Here is a 21,431-nt window from a genome sequence, read left to right as displayed (position 1 = left end):
AAATGCTCAAATGGACAGTTCAAAAGAAGCATTGCTGATATACCGTACCGGTTTTTATTTCAAAGCAAACTATCAAATCAACACTTGCTCAGATTTAGGAATGCAGAACCACTGAAGTATGTGTATGTATGTATGTGTGTGTGTGTGTGTGTATGTGTATATATATATATATATATATATATATATATATATATATATATATATATATATATATATATATATATATATATATATATATATATATATATATATATATATATATATATTATATATATATATAAGCATAAACTCCTAGTTCAACATAGTTCAGGAAAAGGGGCATCTTGCCACTCCTGGCAGTCATTTTCAATGTTGGCAGTCCTTGACAGCCATCTAATTTCCAGAATTTTTAATAGGCTTCTCCACATCATTAACTTGATATGTGGGAAATGTAATGGACCAAACGGATCCATTTTTCTGGGTGCCTAAACCTAACAAGATGGTCCTTTGTCTCTATAGTAGTGCTTCCAAATGTACGGTAACTTTCCAAATGCTATCCATCAGAAAATTCTGCCTAGCTCCTGCTCAATGAAATAATGTTTTGGATGGATCCACAAAGATTCCACAAACAATAAAAGTTTCATCTGGATATTCATTTGGATAGACACATGTAAAAGCATCTGATTTTGTAACAGTCAAGTTTTTCTGCAATCTCAATTGTCCAATGAACTAATGAATTGTATAATATGCAGTATGGTTGCAGGGCATTTTGAAATGCAATATTACATAACAATCAAGAAATCTAAAGCATCTTGACTGATCTATTCTCTTCCCTTGCAAAAAGAAGTCTATACCAAGTAAGAGTCTGTATATTAAAGATCAAAGCAGAGATCAAAGCGCCTGTATATCAATGATGAAAGCACACAACAGAATTTTCAAAGAAAAGGGCACACACCCCTTTACATTATTAATTAAAAAGAAGAACTCTGAAAGGACTTGCTCTGCAAAGTTATTTAGGGCAGAAAGTTGTTTGTGTACTTGACATACAGATTCAGGCAGCGTTTTCACATGTACTCCGCAGTTAATGACAGTAATTGAGATTGGAATATCCATTGTATTCAATGCAGTGATAAAATGTAATGTTACACGACCACATTGCTTAGCAACAGCAATTCCAGCACCTCCCTTTCCCAGTGTTACAGTAAGTGAGGATCATGGATCATTAAGCAAATGTCAGGCAACTTGCAAGCAGGATGGCAGGCAGGTAAGGCTTGATACCTGACACAAGTACAGAAGGGTGAAAAGATGGCTATTGCCAGTTGGGGGAGGGTGCAGAAGTGGCCCTCAAGGAGCAGCAGGAACGTGGTGGGGCCAGTGGTGAGGGCTCCCAGGTGGGGGAAGGTGCAAGCCACTAACTGGGGTGATTTATGATCTTTCCTGAGAACTTCCCTATTGACAATCATGTGACTGCAGGATGCTGCAACTGGTGTGACAGCCAATTGCCAAGCACCAGATCACTAAGGTGATGGGGGGGCGGGGCGGGATTCTGTGATGGTCTGAACATTGAGGATCAATGCCACAGTACGTCTCCTTTTTTAGCACTGTGATAAATCTTCAAATGGTCGCTGAATGAATGCATTTATATTTTGTTATCTTTCTCTTCTATTTTGCGGTATCCAGGTGTTGCTGCATCCACTATCCAGACTTTTTGGTCTTTCATGGTGACAATTGTTAAGTGTGGGGTATTATGTGGCAGGTGCTTGTCTGTTTGGATTCTCAGGTCCCAGAGCACTTTAGCTTCTTCATTTTCTATTATGTTGTCTATTTTGTGGTCCCACCAGTTCTTGCTTGCAGGCAAATGGATTTCTTGCAGATCCTCCGATATATCATTGTTGCTACTTTACAATGCTGTTGTTTGCAGCCAGTGTGTGTTATCTTCTAGTAGTAGCTAACCAGGTGATCTACTATTTCTTCAGCTTCTTTGCAGAGGTGGCATTTGCTGTCAGTTACTGTCTTCTCAGTTCTGCCTTGTATGCATTTAAGTCTAGGTCTTGTGCAGCCATAATTAGCCCTTCTGTCTCCTTTTTCAACTTTCTGCTGTTAGCCAGTGGTGTCAACCTGGCGGCCCGCAGGCCAGATGCATTACGTGCAGGACACTCCTACCCCAGCTATGCAAAGGCAAAAACCCTCACATTTGAGTTTGACACCCGTGCTCTTAGCCATTGCTACGTCTTATTATCTGCTTTGCCTGCTATTTGCAGCATTTGCAACATTCCATGCTCTATTATTATTGTTGTTGTTGTTATTATTATTATTATACAATTGTATCACAGCGGCCAGTTGTTTCGCCAGATTTGGCATTGGTTACTAGTCGGGCCCCATCCAGGGGCCTAGGACGTCGTAACGTATTTTCGTAATATGTGTGCAGATCCAAGCAGTGCGGCTTTTTGCATTTGACTGATGGTGATTTTGTCAATTTTTAACTGTTTTAAATGTAATTCCAGTGCTTTTGGAATAGCACCCAGTGTGCCAATTACCACTGGAATTATCACTGCTGGTTTGTGCCATAGTCGTTGAATTTCGATTTTTAAGTCCTGGTATCTTGCAATTTTTTCATGTTCCTTCTCGGCGACCCTGCTATCACCTGGTATTGCGATGTCTATGATTGTGACCTTATTTTTCTCAACCAGTGTGATATCTGGTGTATTATGCGCCAGTATTTTGTCGGTTTGTATACGGAAATCCCACAAGATCTTGACCATCTGATTTTCGGTGACTTTTTCAGGCTGATGTTCCCACCAGTTTGTTGCTGTTTTAATATTATAATTTTTGCACAAATTCCAATGGATCATTTGTGCTACTGAATTGTGCCGCAATTTATAATCAGTCTGTGCGATTTTTTTTACAGCAGCTGAGTATGTGATCAACATTATTATTATTATTATTATTATTATTGTTGTTGTTGTTGTTGTACAATTGTATCACAGCGGCCAGTTGTTTTGCCGGATTTGGCATTGGTTACTAGCCGGGCCCCACCCAGGGGCCTAGGACGTCGTAACGTATTTTCGTAATATGCGTGCAGATCCAAGCAGTGCGGCTTTTTGCATTTGACTGATGGTGATTTTGTCAATTTTTAACTGTTTTAAATGTAATTCCAGTGCTTTTGGAATAGCACCCAGTGTGCCAATTACCACTGGAATTACCACTGCTGGTTTGTGCCATAGTCGTTGAATTTCGATTTTTAAGTCCTGGTATCTTGCGATTTTTTCATGTTCCTTCTCGGCGACCCTGCTATCACCTGGTATTGCGATGTCTATGATTGTGACCTTATTTTTCTCAACCAGTGTGATGTCTGGTGTATTATGCGCCAGTATTTTGTCCGTTTGTATACGGAAATCCCACAAGATCTTGACCATCTGATTTTCGGTGACTTTTTCAGGCTGATGTTCCCACCAGTTTGTTGCTGTTTTAATATTATAATTTTTGCACAAATTCCAATGGATCATTTGTGCTACTGAATTGTGCCGCAATTTATAATCAGTCTGCGCGATTTTTTTACAGCAGCTGAGTATGTGATCAACAGTTTCATCAGCTTCTTTGCAAAGTCTGCATTTGGCATCATCAGAGGATTTTTCGATTTTGGCCTTAATGGCATTTGTGCGGATAGCTTGTTCTTGCGCAGCCAGGATTAGTGACTCTGTTTCTTTCTTTAATGTACCTGTTTTTAACCATAACCAAGTTTGTTCACTGTCCACTTTATCTTTTATTTTTTCCAGAAATTGACCATGCAGTGCTTTGTTCTGCCAACTCTCCATTCTTGATTTTATCACATCTTTTCTGTATTCTTGTTTTGTCTGTTGGGCCTTCAGTAGATTTTTGTTCTTTACTTCGATTAATAGATGTTCTTGAGTGTCTTTTAAATAATCAGCCAGTGCATGTTTTTCTTCTTCAACTGTTTGCTTCACTTGTAATAATCCTCTGCCACCTGATTTTCGGGGCAGATATAGTCTATCAGTATCACCACGTGGATGTAAACTGTAGTGCATTGTCATTAGTTTCCTGGTTTTTCGGTCCAAAAGGTCCAAATCAGCTTGTGTCCAGTTAACTATGCCAGCTGTGTATCTTATAACTGGTATTGCCCAGGTATTTATGGCCTTGATTGTATTTCCACCATTCAATTTAGATTTCAAAATTTTCCTAACTCTGTTGGTGTACTCTCGCCTGACAATAGTTTTTACTTCTCCATGCTTGATGTTATCCAACTGCAGAATGCCTAAGTATTTGTAGGCTTCATTTTCTTTGCATTTAATTAGTTGGCCATTGTATTATTATTATTATTATTATTATTATTATTATTATTATTATTTGGTTAATCTTTGGTGAGATTCACAGCCTTTAGGGCTGGTTGGTAGCTCAACAGCTCAAGTCCTAACCAATGACCTAGGAACTGTTAAGGTAACGTTGGAGGATATAAGCTGTTCCAAGTAGGGTGGTTTTTTGTAGAATCAGAATGTTCAAGTCTGATTAATTTAAATTTTCCAAATAGCGAGGAGCCCTTTATGTATTACTCCAAGGGCTCCAATTACAATCAGGACAACACACGATTTTTTTCCCCACAGTCGCTCAACTTCAATTTGCAGGTCCCGGTATATTGTGATTTTTTCCTTGCTGTTTATCTTCAATTCGTACAACTTCAGGTATTGCAATGTCAATGAACCATACTTTCTTCTTTTCAACTATTGTTATGTCAGGTGTGTTATGGGCCAAGTGCCTATCAGTCTGAATTTTGAAGTCCCACAAGATCTTGACTTTCTCATTCTCTAAAACCTTCTGAACCTGATGTTCCCAGTGGTTTTTGCTGTACTCAAATCCAAATTTTTGGCACAATTTCCAGTGAATGATCTTAGCAATGCGGTCATGGCATTGGAGGTAGTCAGTTTGTGAAATTTTGCTGCACCCACTGATTAAGTGGTCAACTGTCTCATCTTTCTCATTACAGAGGTGACATTTGCTGTTGGTGGTAACATGTTGAATTTTTGCCTTCATGCAGTTTGTGGCTAAGGCTTGTTCTTGAGCTGCCAAAATAAAGCCTTCTGTTTCTTTTTTCATTGCTCCTGATCTTAACCAGTTCCAAGTTAGCTTTTGGTCAGCTTTGGCTTCAATATTTTTCAAGTATTGGCTATGCATAGCTTTGTTTTTCCAATTTTCAGCTCGCTTCTCAATTACTTCTTTCTTATATTCAGCTTATGACTTAGTTGTCTTTAAAAGGCCTGCTTTATTTACTTCCTTAATCATTGGTTCTTCACTTTTCTGGATGTAATCATTCAAGCTGTGTTTTTCTTCTTCCACAGTCTGTTTTACTTGTAGGAGTTCTCGACCACCCTCTGCTCTTGGTAGATATAATCGGTCAACATCACTTTTAGGGTGCAAAGCATGATTCATTGTCATAAGCTTCCTTGTTTTTCTGTCCAAATTGTCCAACTCCATCTGGGTCCAGTCAATTATTCCTGCAGAGTATCGAATCACAGGTATAGCCCAGGTATTTATGGCTTTTATGATGTTTCCTCCACTCAATTTGGACTTTAATAACTTGCGAATTCATCGAATGTACTTGGCTGAAGTTAATTCCTTGACTTTATTATGCATTAAGTCAGAGGCCTCTAAAATTCCCAAGTACTTGTAGCCTTCTTCTGGTTTTACTGCCTTTATCATTTCTTCATTCCCAAGTTCTATTCCATCATCTTCTATGACCTTGCCTGCTTTGGTTGCAATTGTTGCGCATTTGTCAACTCCAAACTGCATACCAATGTCTTGGCTAAATTCTTTTGTGCTTTCAATTAATAAATTCAGTTCAGCTTTTGTTTTACCAAACAGCTTCAAATCATCCATGTACACCAAGTGCAAAACTTTCAGTCCCTTCTTTGTAAGTTCATATCCATAGTTCATCTTCTTCAAAATGATTGTCAGTAGTAGTACTGAGAATATAAAAAGTAGGAGTGAAAGGGAATTGCCCTGGAAAATGCCTCATTTAATTTCAACTTCACCCAGTACTTCTTCATTAGCTATAAGCTTCGTTTTCCAGAGGTTCGTTGAAGTTTCCATGAATTTTTGTATGTTGCTGCTGATGCTAAAGATTTTCAGACATTTCTTGATCCAGCTATGGGGAACTGAATCAAATGCTTTCTTATAGTCTATTCAAGCCGTGAACAGGTTGGTTCGTCTTTTCTTTGAATTCTTTAGTATTAGTTTGTCAATCAGCAGCAATCCTCTGTTCCTCTTGAATTTTTGCAGCATCCTTTCTGTTCTACAGGAAGCAAGTTATTTCTTTCCAAGTATCCATAAATTTGGTTTGCAATGATACCAGTAAGGAACTTGTATGTTGTTGGCAAACAGGTGATTGGTCTACAGTTTCCAGGATCCTTTCCTTTTTCTTTATCTTTTTGGATCAAAAAATGTCCTTCCAGTTGTCATCAATTCATCATTTTCAGGTGTTTTTAAGATTTGGTTCATTTGGGCTGCCAATCTTTTGTGCACACTTGTAAGTGCCTTTAACCAGAAGCCATGTAACTTGTCTGGTCCAGGTGCACTCCAGTTCTTCACTTTTCTTGACTGTCTTTGCACCATTTCTTTTGTTATTTTCACATCTTCCATTTTATGCACTTTAATAGAATCCTCAATCTGTTTGATCCATTTTGCATTTCTGTTGTGCTTCTTGTTGTTTTCCCACAAATTATTATTATTATCTTTCTTCATCTTTAACAGAGCAAGGCAACCTCAATATATAAAATAAAAGTTAACATACAGAAAGGAAAATATGTAAAATGAAACTAGAAGAACAAATATGGTTCTTAGAAATTAAGAAACTAAGAGACTTATTAAGATAATTTTTAAATCCCAGAAACAATCAAGAATCTATTTTGCTCTAGCACTCTCAGCACAGCTGAACACTTTAAGTCCAATTATTTTTCACCAGTGCTGTGTAACAGTCTCAGAGGGTAGCTGACTTCATACTGTGGTATTACAGAAATGAATCTTATACTAGGGATTTAAAGGATCTGTATTTCCAATATAATCAGCATAATTAGAGAACATTTTACATAGAAGCATTGTTAAAAAAATTAACTATATTTATAGCCCAGTATTTCTGGAAAGGCAGAACTACAGGGGACAGCTTCTCCAAATTAGATTTGGTGGGGGAAGTTGATATCATACTTTCAGATCCAACTGGACAATATTTCCCTTGCTCATCATACTAAGAATAATGGATATGTAGGATTCGCTTTCTTGGAACACCTACCACTAAGATTTTTTGGTCCTTAGTGACTTCTGAATCATGAAAATTTTTTAGAGGTTGCATATGCTTACTCCCTAAATTATATACATCTATATTATAATCTTCTTTTTTAAAATCTAGAAATTCATTATTCTGTTTCAATTGTATGTGTTGGATTTTAGCAATGCACTGCCTGTTCCAGAATTTCATGGTCCAGGAAACAGATGACCACGATGCACAAAATGGGAAACAATAGTCACACGAAGAAACACAATTACCAAACTAAAAGTACAGCAGCAGGCAGGGCAGGGAAGGGTTGGGGAAGACTCTAATACTACGTCTCGGAGAAAAACCCAACAGAATAACAAGCAAGTAACATATGTATTCTTGTATAGACAATCATGGCTCACATAGTAAACAGACAGATCATTACAAGTGCCTTGGTATCCACAGGAACTACAAGGAAGACAGCAACATCCAATTACCACCAAAGGATCCAACCGAAGAGCCAGCTCAATGGGAAGAATAAGATCCATGCCATCAACACGTATGCTCTGCCATTCATCAGATACCCTGTTGGTATAGTGGGCTGGCAAAAGAAGGACGTGGAAACTGCTGATGTGAAAACCTGGAAGCTCCTCACAATGTTACAGAGGTTTCCACCCCAAGTCCAACACCCAGAGGCTGTACACTAGGCAGAAGAAGGACAGTCGAGGGTCTGGTGAGTGTCAAAGTCACTGTCATGAATGAAACCCAAAGCATCCATCAGTATAAAGCACCCCAAGATGAGCTGCTAAGAGAATGTCTGAGGGAGCAGCAGATGTCGGAGAAAGATCAAGCAGAGGAAGTGCCATGGCAAGACAAAATCCTACATGGAATGTACCATTGACACATAGCTGAAGTGGCAGACATCAGGCAATTTTACCAGTGGCTGGAAAGGGCTAAAAGATAGCACAGAGGTACTGATTATAGCAGTACAAGAACAGGCACTAAGCAGCAGATCCATAGAAAAGGGGTCTACCACACAAAATAGGACCCACAATCAAACTATACAAAGAGGCCTCAGAGACAATCCAGCAGGATAGAGGCAGGGTGAAAGACACAGGCAGGAATACCATACACTGAAGAGCACAAGCAGACAACCACATATTACTATTAGTAGACAAAGACCAGAAGACAGCAGTGGTGACAGATGTAGCTGTGCCAAATTACAGCAACATCACGAAGAAAGAGCATGAGAAACTGGAGAAGTACCAGGGCTTGAAGGAGGAACTGGAAAGGATGTGGAAAGTAAAGGCCAAAGTGGTCCCAGTAATGGTGGGAGCACTCAGGACTGTGACTCCTAAGTTGAGAGAGTGGTTCAAACAGAGCTAAGGAATAACATCAGACTTCTCTGTTCAGAAGATTGCCGCTAAGATCCTGCGCAGAATCCTCACACTGCCAGGCCTCTGGTAGCGGACCCGAGATTAAGGAAGACACAGACTAACCATGTTGATGGGAAGAATGTTTTTGATAAATGAATTTGAAGCATGTAGTGTTCTTTTAAAAAAAATAACAGTACCCACTCATTAGTCTATTGAATTAAAATTGCAGTTCTTGACTCCACTTACTAAATAAGTAATAAACATGCTTTCAGTAATGAATTTAGTATCACATATAGTTTTGCCTCTGAAATTTAAAAAAGAATTAAAACATTTTATGTGGGTAAGTATTTAGTAATTACAAGTAATATATTTCAATGGATAATTATTCTAAATAAATAATTGCTCTGAATTATCACGAACAGATCAGAGATTGGTCATTTATTAGCATCACATCATATGTTTGACAGTTTATGTCAGTTGGATTTACATGTTCACTTTGCCCTTGTTTCTAGGGAATAAAATGTTTTTGTACATTTTAGCAATCTATAAATATAGCACTTTGCCTGGAAGACTGAATGCTATTTAATTATTTGTTATATTTCTTTCTGGCTGCAATCAAATAAGACTCTTTCTGGTTTTATCCAGTAGCATTTTTTTAACTTTTTTTCCTTGTGAAACAGATTAACAGAGTTGGAAGGGACCTTGCAGGTCATCTAGTCCAACCCCTGCACAAACAGGAGACCCTACATCTGCCTCTACCTAGGATTGAACTCACAACCTCCTGATTGTAAGGTGAGAGCTCCATCTCTAGGCCACAGCCGCACAAAATCTGAAAAATCTGAGACTGTATCAAGAATATCTTCTAAATTTTTTTCTTCTACAATAGCATTCTATTGTTAATATACACAGGAACTTACCATCATGGTTAGAATTTCCCAGTGTCCATGGCTCATCTGAGTCAAAATGAGTATCACCTCCTATTCCTGGTCCAGGAAAATAAGCATGAGCTAGAAATCCACCCTCCCCATCAAAAGGAGAGCTGTCTCCATGGAAACCAGAAGCAAAAAATATCATGATATCTGCCTCTTTTCTGTCACTTTTTATTTCATGGTAAGGAACTTCTTCAAAGGTAAGTGGAGTCACTCTCTGCCAAACATCAAAAGCTTGTCGGATGGCTTTCCTTGTATCAAGTTCTCCAACCTTGGGGGTGTAGTTGTGCACACTGTTTGAAGGAGAAGAAGAAGAGCTTATTTAAAACTTATATAGGATTGCTTTCTTACATGAGCAACTTTCATTCAAGTTTTAGATTGGTACAATTGCAACATTAAATCTGTTAACCTTTAATACCATTTTAACTTTAAATTCAACACTGGCTGGGAAATTCTGAGAGTTAACCTCCATACATCTTAAAGTTGCCATGTTTGAAAAACACTGGACTAAACCAATATGGTTGAAATATGCCTAAGGATTCAAGTCTAAAATTTTTGGAAGATACAAGGCTGGTCAGCAAAATTATCACAATGCTCAACCTTCCACGTATTTACTGCAGAATCTGGGAATAATATTGGGTTCCTTGTATGGATAAGCATAACTGATTCAGACCCTTAATTGACCTATTCATAGGGGGGGGAGGGAATAAACAGCACTTATAAAAGTAGTCACAGAAAATTAGAAATTTGTGAAATGTTTTTAATTCAAACCATTCCATAAATATGACATTGAAGATAAAATATTCTATTAGAAACATATACCGCAGAACTGTTTTTGTCAACTTTTAGCTAGTAGCTATTCAGCTCCGTCTTTCCATTCTTAATTATATCGAAAAGATACATCTGTGATGTTGAGAATAATATGGAGATGGAAGAAAGCTGTTAAATTATTTGTCAGCAGTATAAACATATTTATACTGGAGTATCTGTAACATCTTCTAGATAACCAGGTATATGCCATAGATGTTTTAGTAAATTCTAATGCTTTAATTGTAACTTTAAATTATTCAGCAACTACACACTGTCCATCAAATATTTCTTGTAGATCTCATAGCACTCCATAGTTATTGGGGTTAAAGAGTATTAAAACTATGCATATTGGTTACATTCAAGAACACTCGGGGAAGGAATTGTCAACTCTGTATGGACTTACCATACAGAGGTCCTCAAAGGGATTTAACATCACTACACAGCAGACTAACATTAAAGTTTTCATATGGCTAACTAGAATTCTTAACAACAACAGTTACCTCCTCATTTGTGTTTTCAAATAATAATGAGTACGTGTTGAGAGGCATACTTCTTTGGACATACATACATACTGTACATACATGCGTACACACCCATATTTTCAGACTAAACAATGTTATGTAGAAAATATAAAATGATAAAGAAATGCAGTAGTAAACAAAAAAATCAAAGTAACCTGATCCATCTCTTCACTGTTTCACCTAAACCTTTTTATAAAAAGTGTAACTGTCCTTCACATTAGAATTCCTAAGCAGCTATTCTATATTTTTCTGCATGGGTTGTTATCTATGGTGGAATCAACAACTGAAAGAAGGAGGCTCTGGTAGGGGAGTTAAGAGATATTCCAGCTTGTACCCCATAAATGGGAGGGAGCATATACAGTCAGACACTTAGGATGGCCTCAGGCTTTCCCAAGGGAAGGCAGATAGTCTGGTGAGATTGTTGTAAACAATAAACAAATCTCTTGACCTAAACCTCAGAGCTATTCTGGTTGTTTGTATCTGGCATTTATCTTATAATGGGGAAGGAGATGCACATCCTAATGAATATACTATGAGTTTTATCACTGGAATGTACATTCCCAGAAGGGTCAGAGTAAAAACAATTTATTGAATAAGAAAATGACAAATACGTTCCAGTATTCTTCCCAAAAAACCTAAACAGACATTTACAACCAGGATAGCGTCAACATGATACTCGAAGGAAAACCCTCCAGCTGCCTGTTGATTCACTGAAAATAACTGAATTAAGGCATAAAGCTAAATATTAGATTTATGAGAAGAGAAAATAGTTGTATCTAAATATAAAAAGCATTGCAAGGAAATTGAGGATAACAATGTAATGGAAAGGTCAAGAGATTTAGCTTATGCACCAGAGAAAAATTCCTTGTGTGTCCGATCACACTTGGTCAATAAAGAATTATATTTCCTATTTCCTAAGAAAATCACAGAAACCGAAGAAAACCTTTATGCAACGATAGGCACAATATAAAACAAATAGGGCTAAAAGAGACAAAACATCATGTAATATAAAGAATAATTGTTTTAAAAATCCCTAAATCAAAAATAAGTGTGACCATTGAACTAGAAAGTGATACTCAGGAAAATGAAGTAACATGGGCCCTTGAAAACATCACAAGCAACAAAGCGGCAGGAGTTGATGAAATAGTAGCAAAGCTATTTAAAAATCTTACAAGTTGATGCAGTTAAAATATTTCATGGTTGATAAGCTAATACAGAAAATACAGCAGTAGCCAAGGAACTAGAAATAATCCAAGAGCCGCGGAGGTGCAGTGGTTAGAGTGCAGTATTGCAGGCTACTTCTGCTGATCACTGGCTGCCAGCAGTTTGGCAGATCGAATCTCACCAGGCTCAAGGTTGACTCGGCCTTCCTACCTTTCGAGGTAGGTAAAATGAGGACCCAGATTTTTGAGGGCAAGATGCTGATTCTGTAAACTGCTTAGAGAGGGTTGTGAGGCAGTATTTTTGCTATTTTTATTCCAATTTTTTTAAAGTGCAAAGGAAGCTCAAGCTACTTAACTACCATAGTATGGCTTTCTCCCTTGCCTGTAAGGCAATGATATTGATTTTGCAATTGATATTTCAACAAGATGTATAAGCCTAATTTAAAAGAGGCAGGAGCATCCACATTGCTAACATCTGATGAAAAATGGAAAAGAAAAGAAAATTCTTAAAATATGCTAATTTTTGCTTTATTGAGTATATGGAGGGGGATCATAATGGATAGTCCTAAAACATATGGATGTACCAATCCCATTGATCTACTGAATGATTTGCATGATAATCAGGAAGCAACAATTAGAATAGAATATGAGGCAACTAAATTATTCACAATTGGGGAAGGATTGCTACAGTTTTATAGTGTCACCTTGTTTAATTAAGTTATATGCACAATACATGCTGGACTAGAACTAATGGAATTTAGCATTAATATTGCAAGGAGAAATAACAGCCTTAAATATACTGATGCTAATAGACATGAGGAAGGCTTAAGGAATCTCTTGTTGAAGGTTAAAGTGAAAGAAGAGAATGCAAAACTCTGATGCTTAATATACATACACATTATATAAATATTATGTCACTAATCAATGTGAATTCAATGCAAATAGAAAAAGGGGGAGAAAGAAGAAAAGGATAAGCAGTAGTTAAAACAGTAACAGATTTCATCTTCCTATGCTCAAAATTTCACAGGGATGATGAAAGAAACAAGACATCTGCTACTTGGAAGAAGGCTACAATAAGCCTAGACAAATGAAAATAGAACCCAATGACAAACAAAGCATGTATTATCAGATCTATGTTTTTCTTAGTTATTACAAATGACTGTGAAAGCTGAATTGTCAGAAAGGTTGAAAAATCAAAAGGATACCTTTGAATTGTAATGCTATAGAATATCTTGGACCTGAAGAACAACAAATGGTTCAGTTATAGCAGATATAACTGCAGATCCTTCACTGGAAGAACTAACTATGAAGCTAAACCTTAAATATTTTGGAAATATAAAAGCTGGAGAAACACCTGATACTTTAAAGCAATCAGAAAAGAGACTGACAAAAGACAAAGTGCCTAGCTACTGATAACACTGATATTGATAAAAGGCCAAAAAAATGAAGTAATAATAAATAAATATGGTGATACTATGTCCATTGAATTATGAACTGAACAACAGTACTCTATGCTGTTTTCCCAAATACTTTTAAAACTGTCTAAATTGGCAACCTTAACTAGGCAAAAGGAAACATTTCATCTTGTCTTTTCTGAATATCCAACCAGTTCAGCTGCACAGTCCTAAATTTGAACATTTACAGGTTTGACAGCAAATCACTGATCTCTCCACCCTTCCTTTTGAGTGGATGCTGCTTGACTAAATCTGAATCTTTATTGCAGACAAGCGGGATGCCACCCTCACAATAACTGATTGTGCACTGCAGTACAAAGATGTTTGGGACTTCTTTATATTTTCGAGGCTTTAACCCAATACTTTTCTTCTTCTGAATGAATGAACAGACTTCAAGTGGTGCTGAGGGCCCTTGAAGGCAAGGGATTATAGTATGTTTACATAATGGCTCTTTCTTGCTTGCGAGTGACTGGTTCCCATGGAGGGAGGCTTCTTAGCTATTTATATATATATATGTATGTATGTATGTATGTATGTATGTATGTATGTATGTACGTACGTACGTACGTACGTATATATGTTTTCTGAGGTTTTCGCGGGTGTTAGTATGTAGGTCTCTAGTTATTCGGGTTTTCTCCCGCGTAAAATTGGAGATGTCTTGGCGACGTTTTGACGAAGTCTCATTCGTCATCTTCAGGCTTCTTCAGGCTTGGTGCTTCCAGGAGCCACAGGGCATAAAATTGATTTTAATAAGACTAGAACTATCGCCAAGGCTGAACAGTTCAAGAACCGAATAATCGGAGAAATAGAAAAACGCCCACACAGCATGAACAGGCGGGACGATACCTCCCGCCTGCCAGCCATTTGGAAGCCTGCCCTTATTGATAAACGAGTCCCGAACATGATGAATGACACCAGGCCCACACTCACAAGAGCCATACAGAATATCACCACCAAACATCCACAAAGAAAACAGACAAAAACACACACTGATGAGGAGGCATGACCAAGGACCAGAAGCCAGACTGCAAATGCACAATTAGCCTCTTTAAACCCCTCCTATCCTTACATGAAACACAAACCCCCAACCAATCAGAACACACCTCTACCCAATCAGGACACACCTCCACCCAATCAGGACACAGCCAAGCTCCCACCCAATCAGTTCAAACCCCCACTGGCAGGGGGGAAAGGAAGAAACAGCCGAGATCTCACATTGCTCCTGGAAGCACCAAGCCTGAAGAAGCCTCAAGATGACGAATGAGACTTCGTCGAAACGTCGCCAAGACATCTCCAATTTTACGCGGGAGAAAACCCGAATAACTAGAGACCTACACACACACACACACACACACACACACACACACACACACACTTAATAGCATATGCCTTTATCTTGGTCTCACATAAATTGTCATAAAGTGTGAAGTTTAAAATTGTCCTCATTGGATAGCTACTTCAGCCCTTTGATAATCTGTAGTATTTTCATGAATGTTTTCCAGCTTCAACAGAAAACTTCATACACTAATTTCATACACTCAGAAGATCGCTCACTCCTAGCACTAATGGGATTGGTTAATCTCAGTTAAATCTAAGGTAATACTGGGGGGGAAATTCTGTCTTTGTTATATATTTTGGGATTAAAAATATATAGCCATTTATTAACATTCATCATTAAGATCAGTGTTCCTCAACCTCAGCAATTTCAAGCTGTGTGGACTTAAATTCCCAGAATTCCCCAGCTAGCATGCTGAGGTTGAGGAACATTGATTTAGATCAGAGGTGGGCAACTATGGTCCCTTTATGTGGACTCCCAGAATTCTTGATACAGCCATGCTTGCTCAGAAATTCTGGGAGTTGAAGTCCACAGGTTGTAAAGAACATAGTTGCCCACCCCTGGTTTAGATAGACTAGTGAAGGAGAACCTATGACATGCATGCTAGAAGTGGCATGCAGAACCATCTCTCTGGGCACGCCAGCCATTGCCTATTGCTCTTTTGGGTTCCAGTGTGCACATGCGTGCTGGCCAGCTGGTCTTAGCACACACGGGAGCGCTGGAAACCAGAAGAGCAGCTCCTCACATGCACATGCGCGCCAGGTGAGTCTTCCGGTTTTTGGCGCTCCCATGTGTGCGCACTGGGGAGCTGCTCTTCTGGTTTCCAGCACTCCCTGCCCGCATGCGCTCCCATTTTGGCACTTGGTGCCAAGAAGGTTCACCAACACTGAGATAGACTGATGTGTAGCATTTTTCCTGAAGGAGACCTGGTACTGTAATCAGTTTAACTTGCAAATCTAGAATAAATTAAGAGAAAACAGCGACCTTTGAGTTATATTTAGAAAGAATAACATGTCAGACACTAAATCAAAGATAGCAAAAATAACAGATTAAAGAGCTTTAAAAAGAAAAGGAGTCACATTGTGACATTGTCTTTTGAACAAAATCAGTTGATCAAACCTGATCTTCAAGCTTTTACTAATTATGACAACAACGCATATCATGATATATGTTACAAAATCAATCTTTTTTCAACAGTAGATGACTGAATAATAACTGAATATTCATATAGCTTACTCACTTTTATTTCCAACATCGAACAACTTTTTAAAAAATCTTATATTAAGTAAGCTATAAAGATATCTACCATTGTGTCCTAAACATGTACTTTCTATCTTTTATGCAACTTGCAAAATTTCACAAAACCCATGTTGAAAACCAATTTGTGAGGGAAATTTTCTTTACCATAGTGAATTTAAAATATTTTCAAGACTACTATTCTCAAATCAACTTACAGTAGGAGTCACACAACTTCAATTAAAAATGTATAATCGGGTCATTTAAATACAGTAAGCTTGTTAACTAAATGAATAACAACATAAAATCTTTGACCAAAAAAGCAAAAGGATCAATGAATTCTGTAAAAGCTTTCATTTAAAAAGTAAATAAAATAAAACCATTTTGAAGCTTACTTTAAAACAAGGGCCAACAAAATTAGTTGAAAGTTGCTCAGAGGACAACCCTTAATATTCTCATTCTCCCTCCCTCCCCCCTCTCTCTCATACATACACACACACACATACACATCATAAGATATAACACAGGCACATATATCAGAACAGTCTTTCAAATACTTAGATCTATACTATGTAGAATTTTAAAGGTCAACAGTTTCTCCTAATCAGTTAAATACATTAGAGTGGGTGATCCATAAGATTTTTCTCTAATTGTATTTCTGTCTTTTATTCTTTACATCTTCATTTCTAATCCTTAAAACTTTATTATTTTTAAAATTTGAAACATCTAACCTGACTTTTAGCAATTCAGGAATCTTTGACCTTAATTCTTTTAAGTCAGTTCTATCTAGTAGTTATAGAATCCATCTAGAAAGAAGGAAAGTGAAGGAAAAGGAAAGGGAGAAAGACACAATCATTCAGTAGCAATTGGGACATTAGCTAGGTAGTTGCCTGTCTCAAACTATAATTGTATGAGAAAAGGCAGCAACAATTTGCATTGAATTCACATGGTCTAAATGAACATACAATGTATAAATTCACCCATCATAGTATTTAACTGATATTTTTGCTCTCCCTTGTATAGCAAGCAAACAACTTGACTAATTACTTCAAAAGCCATGAAACAGACATAGTAAAATAGGCAAATGAAATGAGATTCATATGAATATACATTTATTTTATATTCTTCCTTTTTTCTTACATGTTTAACTTTTAATTAAGGTATTTATATATTGATTTTAATTAAACTTCTAAAAAGACTCCAAGTAACACTAATCTCTATGTAGAAGAATATCTGAAACGTTCTTTTAATGAAAGCTAAATCTAGAAAAACTAAAGCTTTTAAAAATGCACTTTTTGAAAAGGCTATGTCCCCAAACTGAAGTTTTACATCCATAAACAAACTCACAGGAAATCACATGCTATAAAAAAATTATACTCAAAAATGTCTAAGTTTCCAGATGTATTGGAACTATATATTTCCTAGAGAGAATTCCTTGTCAAGTTGCCCCTTGAGCAAAGAATATGAACTAATTACAAGACTAGTGGCCCTATTTATATTTAAAGTATAAGTTTTTAATAAATTGGATTATACCTGTAGGTAATATGCTTCTGCCTCCATTTTTGTCCAGTAAGTGCATATCGCTTAATCCTTCGTCTATGGCTTAGATGGGGATGATCAGGAACACCACAGCGAGGTTTCTTCATCCATCTAGAAAGTAAAAAGATTCCTTATGAGTCAGGAAAGTATGCTACAAAAATGAGGCTTTGAGCCATTTCAGCCTGGTTGGTCGGTATAGTTGAAAATAGATCGCCAATCAATTTGGATATGCATGCCTGCCTACCTGTTGGTCAAAGTAAGGGCTGAGACTAAAGTTCTAGCCAGTCTAGAGAAGGTGTACCAAAATAGATTAAAATGGCAATTTTGAAGTAGGTTAGAGAAGTAAGTTTGAGCTTTGGCGTTAGTTAGTTTGGAGCAGACTACAAGGTATCAACTATGCTCCAGATTTCTCCCTTCAAAAAGAAAGTGAAAAATTCCATCTCTGGAACTTCAACCATGTATGGCAGTAGAGAGCTTTGCTTCATTGTATATAATTATTAAATTTATAATTTTATAATACTTTCAGATGGATAAGCAGTGGGTCCACAATGGGTTTTCTCTTCATAATGGATTTTCAGTGGATGAAACTATGGGAAAAATAGGAAAGTTGTAATAGAAAGTAATGGAAACCGGGTTCTCTTAAAAAAAAATCGAGATTGTGGATTGCACAGTAAAAGCCTTATTTGTGCTGACAACATCAATTCACTTAGGAATCACAAAATTACCTTTGTACTACTGGAAGCTGGAAATGAAAAAAAAAGACCTGTGCAAACCAGGTTCCATGCACATAGTTCTATGTACAGATAATCCTTGCTCAATGATTTTTTGTTTTGTGACTGCTCAAAGTCATGATGGTGCTTAAAAAAAAGCGATTTACATGCACACTTATAACAGTCACAGTGTCCCTGCAGTCACAAAATTACAATTCAGGCATTCAGCAACTGTCATGCATTTGTAAGAGTTGCAGCACCTTACAGTCATGATTGCCATTTGGGACCTTCCCAGTTTGCTTTGGATAAGGAAGTCAGTAGAAGAAGCCAGCAGGAGGATGCAAGTTGTATCTAGTATCTTCCTTAAGGACTACAACCGGGATTGTTGGAACTGCTGTTGCTAAGCGGGGCTGTTGTGTGATGTTTTGCTTAATGACTACTTCACTTAGTAATGAAGTTGCTGGTCCCAATTAAGGTCACTAAGCAAGGACTACTTTTATATAGAATGACTATAGTATAACACCGTAATACCTGTACACATATACCATAACATTTAAAACCTATGAATGGTCATCCAGGTAGCGCCATTACATACAATATATCATTTCTATTGCCATTTTACCTGATGACCTATGCAGTATCTGCTAAACCAACTGTTAAATCAGTACAAATCCTTGGATGAATTCTTTGAGATGTGAAAGTTAATTAACTCTGCCTATTCTGAGAACTCTGGGAGCTGAAGTCCACTCATCTTAAAATTCCCAAGGTTGAGAATGTTGATCTAAGTGATGAAAGAGGCTCGGTTGGCAATCTGACTCAGATTTCAGATCATATTCATTCTTAGAGAATATGTATATGCCAAGCTAATTTATTAGGCTCACATTTTAAAGTTTCATGATGCTACAGATAATGGTCTGGGCAAGAACATTATTTTCCAGTATCTGCAAAAATCATTCTTACTCAATAGTGGTGTGATCCAACACTCCTGTTACAGGGATGCCATAAAACTGCTGCATAGTGGTGACTGCAGACTGCATAACTTTTCCTGAGAGCAGAGCAGACATTCTTGTATCAGATGGAAGCAGATAACCATAGGTTTTTAACCAACTCTGAAAAATAAGAGAAAGGAAACCCAGATTTAAAACACAGCCTAATTTAACCGTAGATATATAAAATTGGCTTGTTTCATTTTTAGTTGAAACATGAATTCACCTTTCTTGCTCTTTTTAATATATGAGGATAACCATAGGACAACAAGAATAATTGCAAAAGGCAATGTTGTCCTATCAAATTTACAGGTGTTAACTTTCTGGATGTGTGTGCAAATTGAGATATTTTATCAGAAAAACAATTCTCAGTTCAGTTGCTATGCTTATTTTATGCATAAAAATATGACTAACTACAGATTCAGTTTGTCCATTTGTCCAAATATAAAGTCTCCTAAGAGATCATTTCACATATTGTGGCTTCTATACTGTGGTTTGGCTAAGAAGCACTAAGCACTAAGAAGGCCTACTGGATCAAACCAAAGGTATGATATGACCAAAGATGTGACAAAAATGGAAACAATGGATTGAAATATGAATATTTAAGATTTTTTAAGACTATATTCAAGAGCCAATTTGATATAGTGCAGTGTTTCTCAACCTTGGCAATTTTAAGATAGATGGATTTCAACTTCCAGAATTGTTGACTGATGAATTCTGGGTATTAAAGTTCAGACAACTTACAGTTGCTAAAGTTGAGAAACACTGATATCGCAATTAAGGATACTTAGCTAGAAACCAGTTGACTGTGAGCTCTATTCCTATCTGGAACTCTTGTTCAAGCATCACAACTAGCTGGATGATTCTGAGCCAGCTCCTGTCTCAGCTCTAGGAATAAGGCAATAGCAAACTACTTCTGCAAATATTGCTAAGGAATGTTTTTTTTTAAAGGAAAGCTTGTAGATGAGTGAGGGACACTTAATTTTTCCCTGTCCTGTGCTATAGTGACCATATCTCCCTACAGATATCTCCCAAATTGCTCTCTCTCTCTCTCCCTCCCCCACTCTCAGAAAGCCCAGGTTCAACAAGTGCCTGGATAAAGGGAGGTAGGAGGATAATATATGTAAGCAGATAAATTTAATTTTCCCACTAATGCACTTATATTCTCTTAAATTCACCCCATCTGCATTTTATACCCCCCCTCCTATTTTATAATATGGTCATAGTCTGGTCAAGTGTATGACTTCAATCATTCAAAACTGGTAATAGTACAGAAGAAACGGCAACTATAACCCAGCATTGTTGAATGTGGATCATCCAAGATTCCAGGGATGGAAGACAGCCCATTCTTTTTTTCCCCAAACATACAAATACAAAAAACTTAGACATAAACTACATTTACACAATACATTGGAACTTCGTGTTCCTTCTTACAGCAGTTTCAAATAGGTACAATTCTCTTTATGTTATTTCCCCTTCTAATATGTCTCACTTAAGTTTCACCATTTTTAACCCTCTTATTTTGTTATCTTTTGCTTTTCTATCTAATATATTGGCTTATTACCTCTGATAAATTTAATTTCTCTTGAGTAGGTATCAGTGGTCGGTTTCAAAAAAATTTGGAACCTCTTCTGTAGGTGTGGCCTGCTTTCCGGGTCCACTGGTGGAACCTCTTCTAATTGGTTCGGTAGATTTGACAAACCGGTTCTACCGAATAGGTGCGAACTGGTAGGAACCCACCTCTGGTAGGTATACATATGACAATCCTCCTTAACTTGTAATTTTTGACTTTATTAGATTCTTTCCTTAATCTTTGTTTCTTTCATCCAACCACCTATACCCATGATGGCAAACCTATAGCACACGTGACACAGGTGGCACGTGGAGCCGTTTGTCGGGGTATGTGAAGCTTGCCCTGTCAGCTGGCCAGCGCGCATGCATACCTTCATTTGAGGCCATTTTTTGCCCTCTGGAGGCTTCAGGATTGCTCGTAGTGCCGTTTTTTGCCCTCCGGAGCCTTCAGGGAAGCCTACTGAGGGCTCCTGAACATACCACAGGGCTAAAACCGGCCCTAAGAGCAAACTGGAAGTCCATTCCTGAATGTCCAGTTTGTCCGTAGGGCCAGTTTTTC

General features: G+C 37.5%; 1 protein-coding gene across 1 annotated transcript in view; it reads right to left on the bottom strand.

Annotated features, from left to right (window-relative positions):
• The window catches only part of MMP24 (matrix metallopeptidase 24), a 48,868-nt gene that overhangs the window by 12,362 nt on the left and 15,075 nt on the right, over positions 1-21,431 (bottom strand). The window contains 3 exon segments of the mRNA XM_032217359.1: positions 9,534-9,838; positions 17,599-17,715; positions 19,275-19,423. Coding sequence (XP_032073250.1) covers positions 9,534-9,838; positions 17,599-17,715; positions 19,275-19,423 — 571 coding nt within the window.

Source organism: Thamnophis elegans, chromosome 5 (assembly GCF_009769535.1).
Source record: "Thamnophis elegans isolate rThaEle1 chromosome 5, rThaEle1.pri, whole genome shotgun sequence".
NCBI classification, from domain to species: domain Eukaryota; kingdom Metazoa; phylum Chordata; class Lepidosauria; order Squamata; family Colubridae; genus Thamnophis; species Thamnophis elegans.
Note: the sequence above shows the minus strand (reverse complement) of the source record. Positions and strands in the feature narration are given on the sequence as shown.